The sequence below is a fragment of the Myxine glutinosa genome, unplaced genomic scaffold (assembly GCF_964187855.1).
Source record: "Myxine glutinosa unplaced genomic scaffold, kmMyxGlut1.1 SCAFFOLD_1677, whole genome shotgun sequence".
In the NCBI taxonomy this organism is placed as follows: Eukaryota; Metazoa; Chordata; class Myxini; order Myxiniformes; family Myxinidae; genus Myxine; species Myxine glutinosa.
The window spans coordinates 52,539-70,292 of NW_027617772.1; the positions used below are offsets into that span (position 1 = coordinate 52,539).

Genomic DNA, 17,754 nt, shown 5'->3' on the forward strand with positions numbered 1-17,754 from the left:
GAACGTGGCGAACAGACTCTGCCTCGGACGGCACATTTGAGAGCGTATTCATTTATTTCACGTTGGCAAACTATGTTGGCGTTCAACTATGTTTTAAAACTAATTAAAACTAATTTGCGATTCATCGTAACTGCGATATGCGACCTTCCGGACAGTGAAGACTGCACTTCCGGCAGCCAATCACAGAACGCGTTGTTGCGTAGGCGTGGCCGATGTGAGAGCGAGCCGAGCCGAGCGCGTGCGCCATTACGGTTCGTAATTCGATTTCTTCCGGAGAAAATAATAATTTCTCGATTTCTTATGCGCATTATTTCTCCCAATTCAGTCAGAGCGAAGGGCGGAAGCGAAGAGCGTTGTTTTTTTTGTTTACGGGCGTACGGGCGTACGGGCGGGGTAGAGCGTACGGGTAGCGTTTTTTTTTTTTTTTGGCAAGGAACGGGCACCCACGTACGGGCATGCCCTAGTTAAAGAAAATGCCGGTAACAAAGAATGCACGATAAGACTAAATTCCTAATTGGAGCGCCCCCATACAGACTCAAATACAAGCAATGGGAAAAATAACTGGAAAATAAATATGTGTGATTTGTGGCACTTAGCTCTAATCGGCTCTTGAACCTCATCAGGAATCGTCAAAGAACATTACAGGCCTCTACATCCTTGCGCGCAAAAACCGCAGGCTGCACTCTGGTGGGCGTGAACTAGGCCTCGCTGCACGGTCCGCTCTTCCAACCGCGCTTGTCCTCACGATCCCATTCATCAACACCAACACTAAACGATGCAAGGAAGTCCAGAGCCTCGACCGTTCATTGTCAAAAAGCCAGGACTCGAGAATGAAAGAAGAACCAAGAGGAAAATATTGTGGTGTCTCAAGGAATGTCCCTCGCTCAAGAGCAAGAAAATGTCGGCCAGACCGCTCCTTTATAGTCAAGGCTCTGACGTCATCCTACAACATCTCCACCATTCCCATAGTCCCTTCTTACCAATCTTTTGCGCCAATCAATCCCAGACCAATCACTGCTCTTCGGGGCATGGCCTCACGGACCGTTTGTGCCTGTGTGCTTACCAGGTCGATGTTATCCACGGTAGTGCTCAATGTCCTGCTTCCGGTTGGTTTTTATTTAGTGTCATAAATGGGCGATTTATTACTATGTGTGTGTGCTGCTGGTGTCATAAGGAACAGAGGAAAAATAAGAAGCCATTACATACAGGGGGTTAATTACCCATAATCCCTTGCTAATTAACATACCCCACCCCTCGTGATGGGAACGAAGACACGCTCTTCCACGACATACGGTCTCCACAAATGACCTACTTATTACATGGGATTTCTTCTTCTTCACGACAGTCGAGCACACTACCTATGCAATTCTACCTTGACTAAGGTAAGCCTACCGCCCACAAACGTAATAGTATTCACCCGCTCCAAGGTTTTCACATTTTGATGGCACGTGAGCTTATTTCATGATTCTTTCAAATCAAACTAAATGTATAGAGTATTCGCAAACTACTCCAAAGTGATAAAGCTAAAAAATGCAAATGAAACTTTTTGAGATGTCCATCCACAAATTTTTGAAATATCCTGTTTGATATATCCTGTTCAGCCTTCTCCCAATTATCAGCAAAGTCATGGAATCCATCATTGCTTCGGATATGAAATCTTTCCTCTTCTCCAATGGCTTGATCTCTGATCATCAATTTGGTTTCAGACCAGGTCACTCTACTCTGGACATGCTGCTTCTGCTGTCTCAACAATGGATGGAGGTCCTCAATGCCAAACAGGAAATTAGAGCTGTCTCCCTCGACATATCACATGCCTTCGATACGGTCTGGCACCCTGCTCTGCTCACCAAACTCTCCTCCTTTGGTATCCATGGAAATCTCCACGCATGGCTGGCGGACTTCCTCTCTAGTCGTCGTCAACGTGTGGCCCTGAATGGGTTTCTCTCATCTCCTCTTCCTGTTCAGGCTGGAGTTCCCCAAGGCAGTGTTCTGGGCCCTGTGCTTTTTCTGGTCTTCATCAATGATCTCTCTGACTCTCTTGAAAATCCTCTCTATCTCTTTGCTGATGACTCCACTCTCTGCCGCTCCATGCCTCTTCCCTCAGATCGGCAGTCTGCAGCCTCCTCACTCTCTGAAGACCTGGACAAAATCACAGACTGGTCAAACAAGTGGAACATGTCTTTCAATCCTGACAAATCTCACTCTTACTATGTCTCTCCGAAAAGACCGACTGGACAACCCTCCCATCTACTTTCTGAACAATCCTCTCCTAGTGGGGCGGCTTAGCCCAAATATTCAAAAGAATTGTGCATTTTGTGATACAAGCACCAAATTTGGCACAAATGTACATTAATATGTTGCGAACATTTTCAGATATTGGGCCACTTGAAATTCCGTAATTTTCTTTTTCAAATTTTTTCAAATTTCGTAATTTCAAATTTTTCGGGTGACACCGCACAATTTCGGTCTTCGAGGCCGGCCGATAGGCAAAGTGTGACCGGAAGGGACGAGGTTCTCCTGACCACGTGGCCCTCGATCTGGGAAGCGAGAGGCGTTCCATTAGTGGACGCGCCCCTCACGCCCGACTTTTGGGCGGCCCCGGCAGGCCGTTTGTTTTGACGTTCCGTGACAGGCCCCGCACCCCCACCTCCGGGCTGACCGGAAGCTTGTGCTGAGTACATCATACCTGAACAACTCAGTGAGGCAGAACACAGCAGTGCACACCAGGGTGACCCCTTCAGTGCATAAACCAATTAACCTGTCCACTGCAGGGCATATAGAAATGAAGTTATTTTCTGCATATAATAATAATATAAGTTCAGTTCTATATAACAATTTCTGTTATCACCACTACCACTACAACTACCACTACTACAAGCTTTGTCTGGAATTTTGTGGACTAACAGACAAACAGACATACAGACAAGCTGGGATCAAAACATTACCTCCTTCCACCATTGAGTGTAGAGGTAAACATCATGGAAATTATATCATGCCCTAGATTTAATTCATGCTTACCCGTGTATTTGCTTCACTGGTTCACAAGGTCTTTTGCATACATGTAATTCAGACTCTCGTCTTCATTGCTGACCACACAATGTTCGCAACATATTAATGTACATTTGTGCCAAATTTGGTGCTTGTATCACAAAATGCACAATTCTTTTGAATATTTGGGCTAAGCCGCCCCACTATATCGGCCGGCCTCGAAGACCGAAATTGTGACGGTGTCACCCGAAAAATTTGAAATTACGAAATTTGAAAAAATTTGAAAAAAAAAATTACGGAATTTCAAGTGGCCCAATATCTGAAAATGTTCGCAACATATTAATGTACATTTGTGCCAAATTTGGTGCTTGTATCACAAAATGCACAACAGGTTTGCTATGCTGCTACACTATCCAAGAAGTTCTGTCGCTCAAGCTTTTGGGTCTCACTATCTGCCATGATCTTTCTTGGGAAAACCACATTTCCAAGCTGGCCTCCAAAGCCAGTCGCCGACTGGGCATCCTCCGTCGTGCGAAGTCCTTCCTCGGCACACCTGAGCTCCTCACCACATACAAGGCTTTCATCCGCAGCTCAATGGAATACTGTTCTCCCCTATGGGTCGGTGCTCCTGCCTCACACCTAGCTCGGCTTCACGCTGTTGAAACCAAAGCTTTCAGAATTATTGGAATCTCCCACGATGAAGCTATCTCTGAGGGCCTTTCACTCACTCACCGCAGGCAGGTAGGTGGTCTTTCTGTCTTCTACCGACTCCTCTCGGGCCTTGCACCCCCAGCTCTCTCTGTGCTCTGTCCCCCAAATATTCCTACAGGTCGCACAAGATCTGCCAGCAACCCTCTGATGGTTAAACTGCCGAAATCTCGGCTCTCTGCTCACCTTCACTCTTTCATTCCTCTTTTCTCCCACCTCTGGAACAAACTCCCTCACTCCCTTCAATCCCACTCCTCCCTCCAGGTCTTTAAAACAGCTGTTCACCACCATCTCTTATCTTCCCCCATCCAAAACCTTGATCTTTTCTACCCCAGCTAATTCACCCCAGATCCACCTTGTTTGAAATTCCAACTTCTTTCCTGGAAGTCCTGGCAGTGTCCATATGTTTTATACCTCTCCCACCGCCCCCTTCCCATGCCCCCCCCCCCCAAAGCCCTCGCCTTCTCTCAGATCTCTCGATGTCTCCATGTCTCACGGTCCCTGCTCTCAAATGTTGTGTTTGTGTCCTTCCCCCTCTCTCCCCATCTTGTCTACCGCTCCCGATGTTATATGTTTTATGTGTCGGTTTGTCTTTCTGTGTGATTAATGTTCGCTCTTTCACGAGCCTCGATCTTGTATACAAAAAAACAAAAACAAAAAAACAGACAGACAGATAGACTGGAAAAAAATAAACTCCACCCACCTTCAGTGGCGGAGGTAATTACGTGTTATAAAAGATCATTTTTTTCACCTCTTTCACATGTATGTATGTATATTTGTATGTATGCATGACTGCATGTTTGAATCTTGTAGAATTGAAAACAGCTTGGCTGATCTCCAGCAAATCTTGGGGGTAATCTGGGTCAGGTCATGGGCAAAACTCCCTTACCCCACGAGGAAGTGCAAGTGGGTTAAATGCTGATCCCTGCCTATGGGAGGTGGAATTGACACCATGTTTTTCTAGTAAGCAAAATTGTTCATCCACTTTGCCTCATTATTTTGACATACAGTATACCAGTATTATAATCTACTAGTGGGGTCACCCGTGGGAATCCCACGGGCATGGACGTGTGTGACATTTGGACATATTGAGTTAGATGCTGCACCTGCACATTCAGTTTGAGAAAATGGTTACTGGCAATTTATCAGATCCACAAATGATGTAATCTACACAATTTATTTACTTCTGATAATATGTGAATGCATGTGCGTTCACATGGGAAATACAGTTTGAAATGTGTAATTACTTCTCATGTAAAATGTCACTTCAAGAGCTCAAATTCTCTCCCTCCCCGCCCCCATCCCTCCCACATCACGCACACTGCACCGGAGAGTGAGAGTGGGTCACACACGGGGGAGAGTGGGTCACACACAGGGGAGAGTGGATCACACACACGGGGGAGAGTGGGTCACACACATGAGGGAGAGTGGGTCACACACACGGGGGAGAGTGGCTCACACACGCGGGGGAGTGTGGGTCACACACACAGGGGAGAGTGAGTCACACACACCGGGGAGAGTAGGTCACACACACGGGGGAGAGTGGGTCACACACGGGGGAGAGTGGGTCACACATGGGGGAGTGGGTCACACACAGGGCAGAGGAGGTTTGCTTTACTCCTCTCCCCTAATTCCTTTCCAAACTCTTCCTCACTCCTCTTCCCCTCCCCCAGTCTCCTCTCCCCCTACCCCAGTCTCCTCTCCCTCCCCCCCCTCACTCCGGCAGTTGTTCCAATTGAGCAGGTACGGCAAATATTAGAGGTAATTGAACTTTTCTTTTGGAGCAACACATTGTAAATCTGCCCCCTTGTCCTGCTCATTCGTTAGTGAAATGTTTCACAGAACAGTACATGCATGGTGACGTCATCGGACTCGCACCGCAATGATGATCTTCAACAATATTATCCTTTACTTCATCCGGATTCTTTCGAGCTGCTGTTGTATAGGTTTGCTGAGCACACATTACCTTCCAATGTCTTTGTTGCTCAGCATCCCGTGCAAGTCTGGGTTAACGTTCATTGGCGGTCTCGGTCTGTTCCCTCATTATTTTATTCATTTTGGAGATAGCATTTACAAACGCAAGTGGCGACACGTAAACGATACTCCGCCCTTCTCCCCACGTGCAGAGTACCTAATTGCAACTTTTTATTGTGACTACGTCGAAAGAATGAAACGTTCTGACTATATAAAGAATACAGCTGAAATGGAAAAGTCCCTGGGAAAAAAGTATTTTGGGCGGTGTATAAGTACATTACATTTCACCTTTCTGTCTTGCGAAAACCAAAGTTACTCTTTTCGTTACAGCATACAAAATGACATTTTTTAAATTAAAGATTTAAAATAAACCTATTTAAAGTGTACATGGACGTAACTTAGAAAATAAGAACGAAAAAATATCTCTCGGCAATTTCCCGTCTGTTTATTTATTTATTTTACATATGTGAATTATATGTCCATGCACAAATTGAGTTTGTTTATTAATCCTGGAAGTGAACACGATTCAGCCTTTAAAACCCATGCGGAAAAAAATGAAAAACATTGATGGAATGAATAGAAGTTTAAACAGGATTACCTTTACTTCCGTATAATAATAATAAATGAAATAAGAACGAAGAAATATCTGTCGTTAATTTCCCATCTATCGTGATACGTGAACGAAGCTCTGTCCCTCTCCTCACGTTGTTGACTTTTTATTGTGACTACGTCTAAATTAAATATTTCATCGTGCCGACGATCATCAAATGGAAAAGTTCGCCACAAATTTTAAATATATCTCGGCATTTCCCCGTCTGTTATTTTAGGCGGTATATGATATACCGTGCCACGGATTTCTAAAATGTCTCAGCAATTTCCTGTGTATGCATGAATTTTCTCAATTATTGCTGAAACAGAGTCTAAAACCATCGATAAAAATGAATTCAGATGGTGAATTAAAGGCGAGCTAAAGCCTTGAGAGAGTCTCAATGGTCTTTATGTTACAGGCCTTCGAAAATTTTGTTATATAAATGGTAGCTTTACTTGAATTTTATTACCATTTTTTGCAACCGAGTCGAAAACCATGTTAGCAACTGTGAAAAATGAAATGAGATATCGAATTACAGTTGAAATAAAACTGTGAGAGAGAGCAAGACACCGTGGGCCGAACAAAAGAGGCCTCAAAGCTATGTGAGTAAACAAAATGGTGGATATTTGTTTTTGAAGCCCCTCCCAGACCGGGTGTAGCCACTTCCCTGGACAGACATATCACAGACAGACAGACAGAATCACCTACAGAGAACATTATATAGATATTATAAAAGGAGCCGTGTCTGTCTGCTGTCTGTCGGGCTATAACTTGAGAACCGATTATCAGATTTCAATGAAACAAACAATGGTGTATTCAGGGAAATCACAGAAAGGTTTGTAATGCAAAAAAGGCAAAAAGGAAGGAAGGTTCGTGTATGGGTACATGGGCACAGGTAGCGAAACGGTAAATGCCAACTTCCCAGGAATCCTTTCTTGTTCTTGCGCCATAGATTAGACATCACAACTATGCCGAGGAAATGGAAAGCCCCATTTTTTAACATTTATGCAAAGGCAGAGATGAGGATAGACCTCAAAGTTTGTTTCCTGCAATGGCACATGCCTGATACGTACAAAATAAAGAAAGGAGGGGGGGGGGGGGTGATAAATTATTCTATTTTGATCTTTCCCTTAGTGTGTTGTATATTTTTTGCAATGCAGCATCTAAAAAGGCTGTAATGAATATCCCATTAACAATCTCCCCCTACTCACTCCTTGAGTGCATAGCTAGGCTGGTATCGATACACCACCTAATTTTATTTTTCCCATTGTACCAACAACTGTTTTTTTTAGGAATTGTATAAAGATTGGTAGCGTCTTATATTGTTGTGTAATGGAAATATATGTATGCATAGTTTCCACCTGGAGGCAGAATACATGATCGTGATAAATGCAATAACATAGTGAGGAAGCATTCCACCAATGAGCATGCATATACACTTAATAAACAGCTGCGGGGTCACTCACTGCATTACCTGCGGGTATGATGTCATCGTTTCAGATCGAAATGATCAATTCAGAGGAGGAGGCCTACAGCTGGCCCCTCACACAGTACCCACAACGCAAGACCATCCAAGATGCACTACTGCCATTTCTGCGTCTCTATGAGATCACCGTAGAATTCACGACGAAAAACAAACAATGGATGGAGGGATCCCTTGGTGATGTAAACCCCGATCAAGTTGAGCAGGACGTGGGTTCTTACTGGCGTTCCCTGTATAAGTTGGAGAGAGGCTTTCAGGAAACCCCTATGGCCAAGAACATTGCCTCTCATGTCAAAGTTCAAGTTGAGGAGTTCAGAGGTACCAACATTGTATGCATTCCCATGAAAGTCAACACTATTGTTTTATACATATGATGATTCGTGATGCAAAATTAAAATAAATAATGGAACATAGTGTTTTCTTAGTTAAGACTTTGAACTTTGAACTTAGTTAAGAGGCCGAGCAGACTGATCACTTATGAATCAGGTGGTATAAACAGTCAGGTAGACTACTTTCCAGTTAGGAGATTAGATAGGAAGTTGGTCAAGGATCTGAAAACAATAGGTGGAGATGAATGTGCTTTGCAACATCGGCTGTAGGTGTGTGATGCAGAGATAAGCTGGAACAGGGAAAAGGGAGCATTGCGTGAAGGACAATATGGGAAATGTACTGGATGACCTTGGGGAATTTAGAAATGCTTGTAGTCCGGCAGATATGTGAAGAATTGTGGTAGAATTGTGCCTTTGATGATACAAGCATGAAACTTGGCACACAGTTAGGGCATACCCTTACAGTGAAATTTGGATGTAGGGGCATTCCAGATTTCTCCTTGGCCCAAAATGGCGGCTAAGAAGGACATATTTACCTATTATTTCAGACTTGTCATTTGTGCTGCTATTGAAACACAATGTAATGAGCATATTATAAATTGTCATGTACATGCTATGCAATACCTTCATACTGGGTTCAAAATTGGAATCTACGGTGGCCTATAAGGGGCAGAACAAATGGTTTACCATTGCAATAGACAGGACTGGTCTAGCGGTTTAATTATTTAACTTTGCATGACTATCTGATTTCTCCTGGGTGTAATTTTGGTTCAATACCTTTATATTGTTACAGACACGGTTGTGGATGTTGGTTTACCGAGCGGTTTGGTATGACCGCGCCTGCACGTTTACCCGATTATACTCGAACCTTGGCCGAGTCGCGCTATGCTAGGTCAATGAAGGAAAAGGACACAACGGCTGGGATTAAAATGACACGACACCAAGGGTTCAGTTCTCAAGACCTCCGGAGGAGGTTATATTATGGCGGAAGGTTAGATTACAGGAATGAGAGGGACAGCATAGAAAGGCAGGCACTTAGACACGGTCTTATAATAGCCCCGACAGACGACAGATAAACAGGACAAAAACTGACTCACACGGGGATTGATGGCAAGGAAAGCGGGTAGTCGATGACTCAAGGTGCACCGTTCTCGGAGGGGGTGCACCGTTCTCGGAGGTACTGCAATACCGGGTCGATGCGTGGAGCTCGCTCAGCGCTTGGAGGTCGTGACTTGTCTTCTTCAGTCGGGGGCGCATCTGACGTCACGTCCGGTAAGTCGCTGCGTATATCCGGCGGGGAGTGACACGCCCTCGGCTAGTTAGCTCCGCCCCAGATGGAATCGGTCCGCCCTTCTTATTGGGTGCGGGGGGGGGGGTTACTGGCTCCGCCCCTGACGAGGAGCTGACAGCCAGCCCCTTCGTGGTAACCCCGTGGAGCGCATGGGCAATGGCGGCTAACCACGCCGGTGTGAGGACGCACACTCCCCGCACGCCGCGCCCCTCTGTTGTTGTAGTTGTTGTTGTAGTTGTTGTTGTAGTTGTTGTTGTAGTTGTTGTTTCATGGGGAATATGGGAGGAGGTAAGGGGAGGTCCTAAACTCACTACTGGTGCCATACAATCACATTCTGGTGCAACGAAGGGTCAGAATTAATGGAAACGAGTCCTTAACTGACATAGACTAAGAATAACTAGCAAGATGTCCTATAGTTGTCTACGTGAGATGCGGTGGACCTGGGCACGACATTTAATGGGGGAAAAAGGGGAAGGTCGGTTCTACAGAGTGTTATTTACAGGCAATGGGACTAGGGAATGGGGGATTGGGGATAGTTGGGGAGTATTGGGGAAATAGGGGAATATTTACAAGCGGATATGGAGGCCAAATGCCATATTCGCAACAATATGAACAACTTTGATGTAGCTTTATGAACTTTCCTATCATAGACTAGGTGACTATAAGGAACAATGCAAGGCTAGTGAAAAGTTACGAAAGCGAATTACTATATTTATGATAATAATGTATGTATTTCTTTTTCAGATGATAACTCGACTGCACTGCACCTTCGCTCATTGACTGTAGTAGCTACCTAGATTTGGTTCCCAATTTGTATATTGATTGGATGGTGGTGGTGGATAATGCTTAATTGACAATGGCCAACAAAAATTTCAAGCTATTAGACCCCCAAAGCCCTAGTACATCTGGAACAAACATGCCTTATCTGACAGATTGGGAGAAGTGTGTGTTATGTCAGGAGGTCACCGATGAGGCCCTTGCCTGTCCAGATGATTCCAAGCGAACCACAGGGTCCGGATACCAAACTCTTGCAGATTATCTCCTCACCTTCAGCCAGATGGGCTGCCTGCCAAAATCTCTAGAACTGTCCCGCATGGACGATGGTGAAGGTATCCAGTCAACCTTCCAGAGCCACAAGGCTAAGTGGCATGATTCATGCAGACTGAAATACAACAAAACTGAACTGCATCGGGCACAAAAAAGAGAAACGTCTAGTGAAGAAACCGCAAGTGTCTCAAGAAAGTACACCCGTCACAGAGTACATGTAGACCACACACAGCCACAGCCTGAAAAGTGTTTCTTTTGTGACAAACCAGCGGGTACTAATTCTCTGCGAAAAGCTTCCACCTTCGACCTCGATAAACATGTCAGGACAGCTGCCCTGAAACTAGGAGATCAGGCACTTCTTGCTAAACTGAGTGCAGGTGACCTTATAGCACAAGATGCACAGTACCACGTGAAGTGTCTGGTGTCACTTTATAACAAAGCAAGGGCCACAAGCACAACACTGAATGAACAAGATGATATCAATCACGGTATAGCACTTGGAGAGCTAGTGTCCTACATCGATGATGCCCGCACAGATGCTCTTGTGACACCAGTGTTCAAGCTGGTAGACCTAGCAAGACTATACACCACCAGGCTGGAACAGCTTGGAACAGTCTTGACCAGGCGTGTCCACTCCACCAAACTCAAAGATCGAATCATGACATATTTTCCAGACCTAGAGGAGCACATGTCCGGTCGAGATATTCTGCTTGCTTTCAACCAGGATGTTGGCTCAGCCCTTCAGAAGGCATGTGATCACGACACTGACAGTGATGGAGTTTGTCTTGCTAGAGCCGCAAATATAGTTCGTAGAGACACGTTGAAAATGAACTCAACATTTAGTGGTTCATTTGAAGCCCACTGCCAAGAACATTCGGTACCTAATTCGCTTGTATCACTAGTTTCTATGATCTTGAATGGTCCTAACATCCAAGAGCAGTCAAGCCACTCGTCGGTATCAACACCTACTCTCACAATCTCACAACTCCTTATGTTCAACAGTTACTCACGCCGCAGAGAGAGTAGCAGTACTACCACGTCCACGAGGCACAGTCACAATCGGGAGACTCCCCTGCCTGTGTACCTGGGCACCCTTATCCACACAAAGACTCGAAAAAGAGACCTGGTTGATACTATGTTCAACCTGGGTCTCTCGATCTCCTATGACAGGGTGCTTAGCATCTCCACGGACTTGGGGAACAGAATCTGCCGTTTCTTCCAAAATGAGGGTACAGTTTGCCCCCCTGAGCTAAAAAGTGACCTCTTCACAACTGGGGCAGTGGATAACATTGATCATAACCCCAGTTCAACAAGTGCCCACGACTCCTTCCATGGCACTGGCATTTCACTTTTCCAGCACCCAAATAGCGATAGCCGTGGAGTTCAACGGGTAAACCCAGATGACACATCAACAACAGATGCACACCTGCCACAGTCATACACCATCGTACCTCCTGTTGTTCTGGGTAAATGTGACCCACCTGTACCCAAGCTAGCGGGTCCCAACAAAAGCAACTGCCAACTCATCCCTGAAGCAATGCAGATTGAGTACAGGTAACTGATTATTGTGTTTGAACTGTGGACAGTTATATGTGTACCTAAATAACCAAGACTTGTTAACTTGTGTGGACTTGTTTGTTCTTAATTGTGTTCATTATCTTGCATTTTGACAGGTGGCTGGAGCAGATGGAGAAGACAGTGCTATCTGACACACCACTTAAGGGAGACGAGACAGTATCATGGGCTGGATACCATGCCAGCAAGCAGTCTATTCCAGAAGAACCAGAGTGTAGTGTGGCCTTAACTTCATTGCTGCCTCTCTTCTATGACCAGGCAAAATCTGTGGCAATGATTCGTCACTCCATGGATGTCATCAAGAAAGCAATCGATATTCTGAATCCAGGTCAGATCCCTGTAATCACACTTGATCAGCCACTGTACACACTTGCCAAACAGATCCAATGGAGATGGCCAGAAACACACGGAGAAGATCACTTCGTCATGGTCTTTGGTGGACTCCATATTGAGATGGCAGCATGGAAAACCCTCGGTGACCTTCTGGATAGCAGTGGGTGGACAGGCGTTCTGATGCTTGCAGGGGTTGCTACAAGTGGTACTGCTGATTCCTTCCTGAAAGTGACCCATGTGACACGCACACGACGAGCACACCAAGTCACAGCCAGTACTCTCTATCTTCTCCTGAAGGAAGCCTACAGCCAGTACACCAGTGGACTAGATGAGGGACAGGATACGATACCACTAGATGACTGGTGCGGTGAACAAGCCAATGCAAGTCCACAGTTTCAGTTCTGGTTCCTAATTATGCAGCTAGAACTGGCAGTCCTGATCTATGTGAGATCCGTCCGTGAAGGAAACTTCCAACTGTACACTGATGCTCTGACCAAGCTTGTACCATGGTTCTTCGCCTTGGGACATACAAACTATGCCAGGTGGATCCCAGTTCACTTGCGCGACATGGTGACACTTGCAACAAAGCATCCAACTGTATACGCACAGTTTCTGGCAGGAAACTTCACCATGAAGAAGACTACACGTGCATTCTCTGCCATAGCCTTAGACCAGGCACACGAGCAAAATAATGCATTGGTGAAAGGTGATGGAGGGGCTGTAGGTCTTACGGAGAATGCTGCAGCTTTGCGCCGATGGATGGTGTCTGGTCCAGAGATGGCCAAACTGATCTATAAGTTCGAGGCCACAACAGAAAAAAGAATTAGGAAAACTGAACTAAAACACCATGAACAGACAAAGCACACGCAGGTAGCCTTTGCTCGAGATGTGAGAGCACTCACCCGTGTCATAGGAGAGATGGGGAACCCATTCTGTGACGACAGCAAAGATCTCTTGGTGCTAGACAGCAGAGACCTGGCAGACCCAGCAGTCATCAACACCCTTTACCAGATCGAGAAGCTGGGAAAAGAACAGTATGACACATATGTGAACGAGAGGCTTGTACATCAGACAAAGCCTATCACTGACCCAATAAAAAGAAACAATCTCCCTCTCTTCAGCCGACCCCCAGTCAGAGAGAAGTCAAGAACAGAGTTGAAGGTGGTATCTCTGAAGAATGACTGCGTTCTGTTCTCCAGGCTGTTTATTGCATCCCAGACACGGAATGGAGATCTTGATGAATTCTTTGCACATGAAAACCAAGCTTGTCCCCCTGCATTGTCACAAATGGGCAAAATCCGGCTTGGAACCAAGTCTGATCTGGTTGGGTGCTTAGAAGATCTGATCACCTCACGGGAAAATGATGATGTAAGCCCCCCTGTTGAAGTCATGATCCTGGATGGAGCAGCCATCGTGAACATGCTGGCACCTCGTAATGCGAAGACCTTCTCTGAGTATGCATCACTAGTATTCTTGCCATACATCACATCTCAGATACAAAATAAGAGCAGGGTTGATATTATCTGGGATGAATATTTCCCAGACAGTTTGAAAGCCGACACCAGGAAGACGAGGGGTAAAGGCACCAGGAGACGAGTTGAGCCATCTAGTTCCATCCCTCGAAACTGGCAGGCCTTCCTTCGCATAGACGAGAACAAGGTGGAGTTGTTTGACTTTCTAGCAACGAGGATAGCAAACATTGAGACTGACAAGCAAATCGTCACCACAAACCACAAAGAAGTTTTTTGTACACAGCCACGAGATGTTACTGGTCTTTCCCCGTGTAGTCACGAGGAGGCAGATACAAGGATACTACTCCATGTCCAAGATGCAGTCAGACAGGGCTATACCAAGGTGTCAATCCGCACAGTGGACACAGATGTTTTGATCCTTGCAGTGGCAGCAACTGGATATCTTGACATCGATGAACTCTGGGTTGCTTTTGGCACAGGGAAGAATTTCAGGCACTTGGCAGCTCACGAGATGGCTGTGGCACTGGGACCAAACAAGTGCCGAGGGTTGCCATTCTTCCACGCCTTCACTGGGTGTGACACCGTGTCCTGCTTCGGCGGAAGGGGGAAGAAAACAACATGGGAAACATGGAAAGCCTATGATGAGGTCACCTCAGCTTTCTGCGCACTGGCTGCCACACCAACCATTTCAACTGCAAATGACAACATGGATCCACTGGAGCGTTTTGTTGTTCTGCTCTACGATCGAACAAGCAGCCAGGAACATGTTAACGATGCCCGCAAGCATCTCTTCACCCAGACTGGTAGATCAATAGAGGCTATCTCACCAACGCAAGAAGCCCTCAGACAACACATCAAGAGAGCTGCCTACCAAGCCGGCTTTTGTTGGGGCCAGATGATGATTTGCGCACCTGAGCTCCCATCGCCAAGTGAATGGGGTTGGAAACAGAGTAATAACGGCTGGGGGATATATTGGACAACCCTCACAGAGGCAACTGAGGCATGCCGACAATTGATTAGATGTGGATGCAAGAAGGGTTGCAGGAAACAGTGCAAGTGTGTTAAGGCCGCACTCCAGTGCTCAGCTCTGTGTCACTGTGCAGGGGAGTGCACACGATAGTATACAGGAGGAATGACACACCTGTTACATATACACAAACATGTGGAAGACTGTTTTGTAGACTGTTTTATAGTGAAAGTCACTTCCACAGCGTTAATGTGGCATTTTCACTTCATTTCCATTGTGTTTCTGGAGTTTGCTCAAAATAGCTCAAAAAGTAATTATTTTTGTAAAGAATAAGGACCAAATAAATGTTATGTGAGTTTGTTGACATTTAATTATGATCTTACAACCTGTTTACGTGAAAAAAACATCATAGGTGTGCTTGAGCAATAAGTAAATCTAGTTTTATAGACATCGGTACTGTGTATCTTATTATCCGTAAACGGCCATTTTTAAAATGGCCGCCATTTTGTCCCTAGGAAAAGATTTGAATGCCCCTATATCCAAAAATCTTCCTAGTAGTATGCTCTATCAGTGTTCAAAATTTCATGCTTGTATCACCAAAAGCACAATTTTTTCACATATCTGCTGGGCTATTGGAGGAATGCTATGAGTGCCTGCTAAATGAGGAGGGCCCATGGAATAGGGATATTTTAGAGGCAGTAGAGCTAGTGCAGGGTCCACCACCTGAGATAAAGAATGGAAGCCATCGATGAAATTAAGGATGGTAAAGCGGCGGGCAGCTCTGGTATTGTCGGAGAGATGCTGAAGGCATCTGGCGATACAACAACAACAACAACAACAACAGGCATTTTAAGGTAATTTTCCCTGCTAGAGCAGGGGTTGGCCTTGAAGGAATCTGGCGATATTGGAGTAAATTTAATCACAAAATTGGTAAATGCAATTATAAGGGAGACATCTGTCTCAGATGACTGGTTGAAGAGTGTAATAGTGATTATTTATAAAGGGAAGGGCGATGCCTTAGTCAGGGGTAATTATATAGGGGTTTGAAGCTGCTGGACCATGGAATGAAAGTGCTAGAGAGAGTCATGGAAAAATTGATAAGACAGAGTGTTAATAGACATGAAATGCAATTTGGCTTTAGGCCAGGAAGGGGCATGTTGGAGGCAATTTTTATAAATAGACAAATACAGGAAAAATATCTGGGGAAGAAGAGACAACTGTACTTTATATTTGTGGATTTGGAGAAGGCGTTCGACCGGGTGCCTCAGGAAGTGGTGCAATGGTCAATGAGGAAGTTATGGAGTGGTTAGTTGGGGTAGTCATGGTGATGTATGATGGATCAAAAACTTCTGTGAGGGTAAATGGAGTGCAGAGTGAGGACTTTGAAGTGAAAGTTGGTGATCACCAGGGGTCAGTCTTCAGCCCAATCTTGTTCATCATGGTTCTTGAGGCCACACCACAGGATAGGAGACTTACCTTGGGAGCTCCTGTATGCTGACAGTGGTAGAGGTAATGAGTAAATATACAGTATGGAAGGAGGGTACGGAGGGCAGAGGATTGAAACTGAATACAACAAAAACAAAAGCACTGATTAGTGGCGTGAGAGAAGGAACTGTGGGAAAAGGGGTAGGTGTCACTGCCTGTAATAAAGGTGAAGGTAGCAACTCCATATTGTGTAAATACTGTAACTGCTGGGTGCACAAGAGGTGTAGTGACATCATGGGTAGATTGCAGGTGGTTCCTGACTTTAAATGTGATATCTGCGCAGGTAAACAAGTGGCACCAGTCAGAGTGGAAAGATTAGTTGATGGGAACATATACCTGGAATGTGTAGATTAATTTTGTTACCTTGGTGATTTGATTGCTGAAAGTGGTGGTGCAGGGGCAGCAGTGATTGCAAGAATTAGAAGTGGTTGGAGGAAGTTTAGGGAGGTGTTATCCCTATTGACATCAAGGGGGATTTCTCTCCAACTAAAGGGAAAGAGAGGAAGACAAATGATGAATTGCGAAAGATGATGGGAATAGAGCCTGTGATTGATGCTGTGAAGAGGAACAGGTTGAGATGGTTTGGTCATGTGTTGAGGAAGGATGAAAGTGACTGGTTGAGAAGAGTGATGGAAATGAATGTAGAAGGAAGCAGAGGACGGGGAAGACCGAGAAAGACTTGGCTAAAGATGGTGGAAGAAGAAATGCGGGCAAGGGGGTTAACAAGGAGAGATGCATAAAATAGGGCAAAATGGAGAAGATTGTCATGGGGACCGCAAGGCTAACCCCCGCTCTAGCAGGGAAAATGGCCTTTAAAATGCCTGTTGTTGTTGTTGTAAAGGGAAAACGTGATGCAGCTTTCGTTCGAAGCAGGATGTTGTCTGGCAGTGATACCTGGGCAATCAAAAAGGACGATGAACGGAGGTGTGAACGAAATGAGATGAGAATGGTGAGATGGATTTGTAATGTAACATTGAAACCAAATGTGGAATTAAGAGATAGGTTAGGTGTAGAGAGCATTAGTGAGGTTATGCGTTGGGGTAGGTTGAGGTGGTTCGGACACGTGGAAAGGATGGGAGAGGACAGCTGTGTGAAGAGGTGTATAAATATGAATAGAAGGGGAGCTAGAGGCCGTCCGAGGAAAACATGGAATGAGTTACTGAGAGATGATCTCAGAGTTAAAGGACGAACAAGAGGGCGAGCAACGGATCGTGCAGCCTGGAAAGCATCCATTAGGTGAATCACGGCTTACACATGCAAGCATGGAAACGGTCATAAAACGATGATGATGATGACTTTGAATAGGAGCAAGAAATGTAAACAAAAGCATGTAACAAGATATTTGTACACTCCAAAATGTCCACAATTTGGGTTTGCAAGAATTAGTTCCGAGTATGGTTTACTGGGGTGCAAAATAATGTGATTGTCGTGGAGATGTTTCGTGTGATGTATAAATAAATATATATATATATATATGAAAATTGTGATCGATGTTTTCACATCCTGTTTGTTG

The 17,754-nt window shown here is 45.1% G+C and overlaps 1 protein-coding gene across 1 annotated transcript in view; it reads left to right on the forward strand.

Annotated features, from left to right (window-relative positions):
* The window catches only part of DNAH7 (dynein axonemal heavy chain 7), a gene marked incomplete at its 3' end in the record, with an annotated part of 92,587 nt that overhangs the window by 49,453 nt on the left and 25,380 nt on the right, over positions 1–17,754 (forward strand). The window contains exon 13 of the mRNA XM_078769204.1: positions 7,760–8,060. Coding sequence (XP_078625330.1) covers positions 7,760–8,060 — 301 coding nt within the window. The remainder of the gene's footprint in view (positions 1–7,759; positions 8,061–17,754) is intronic.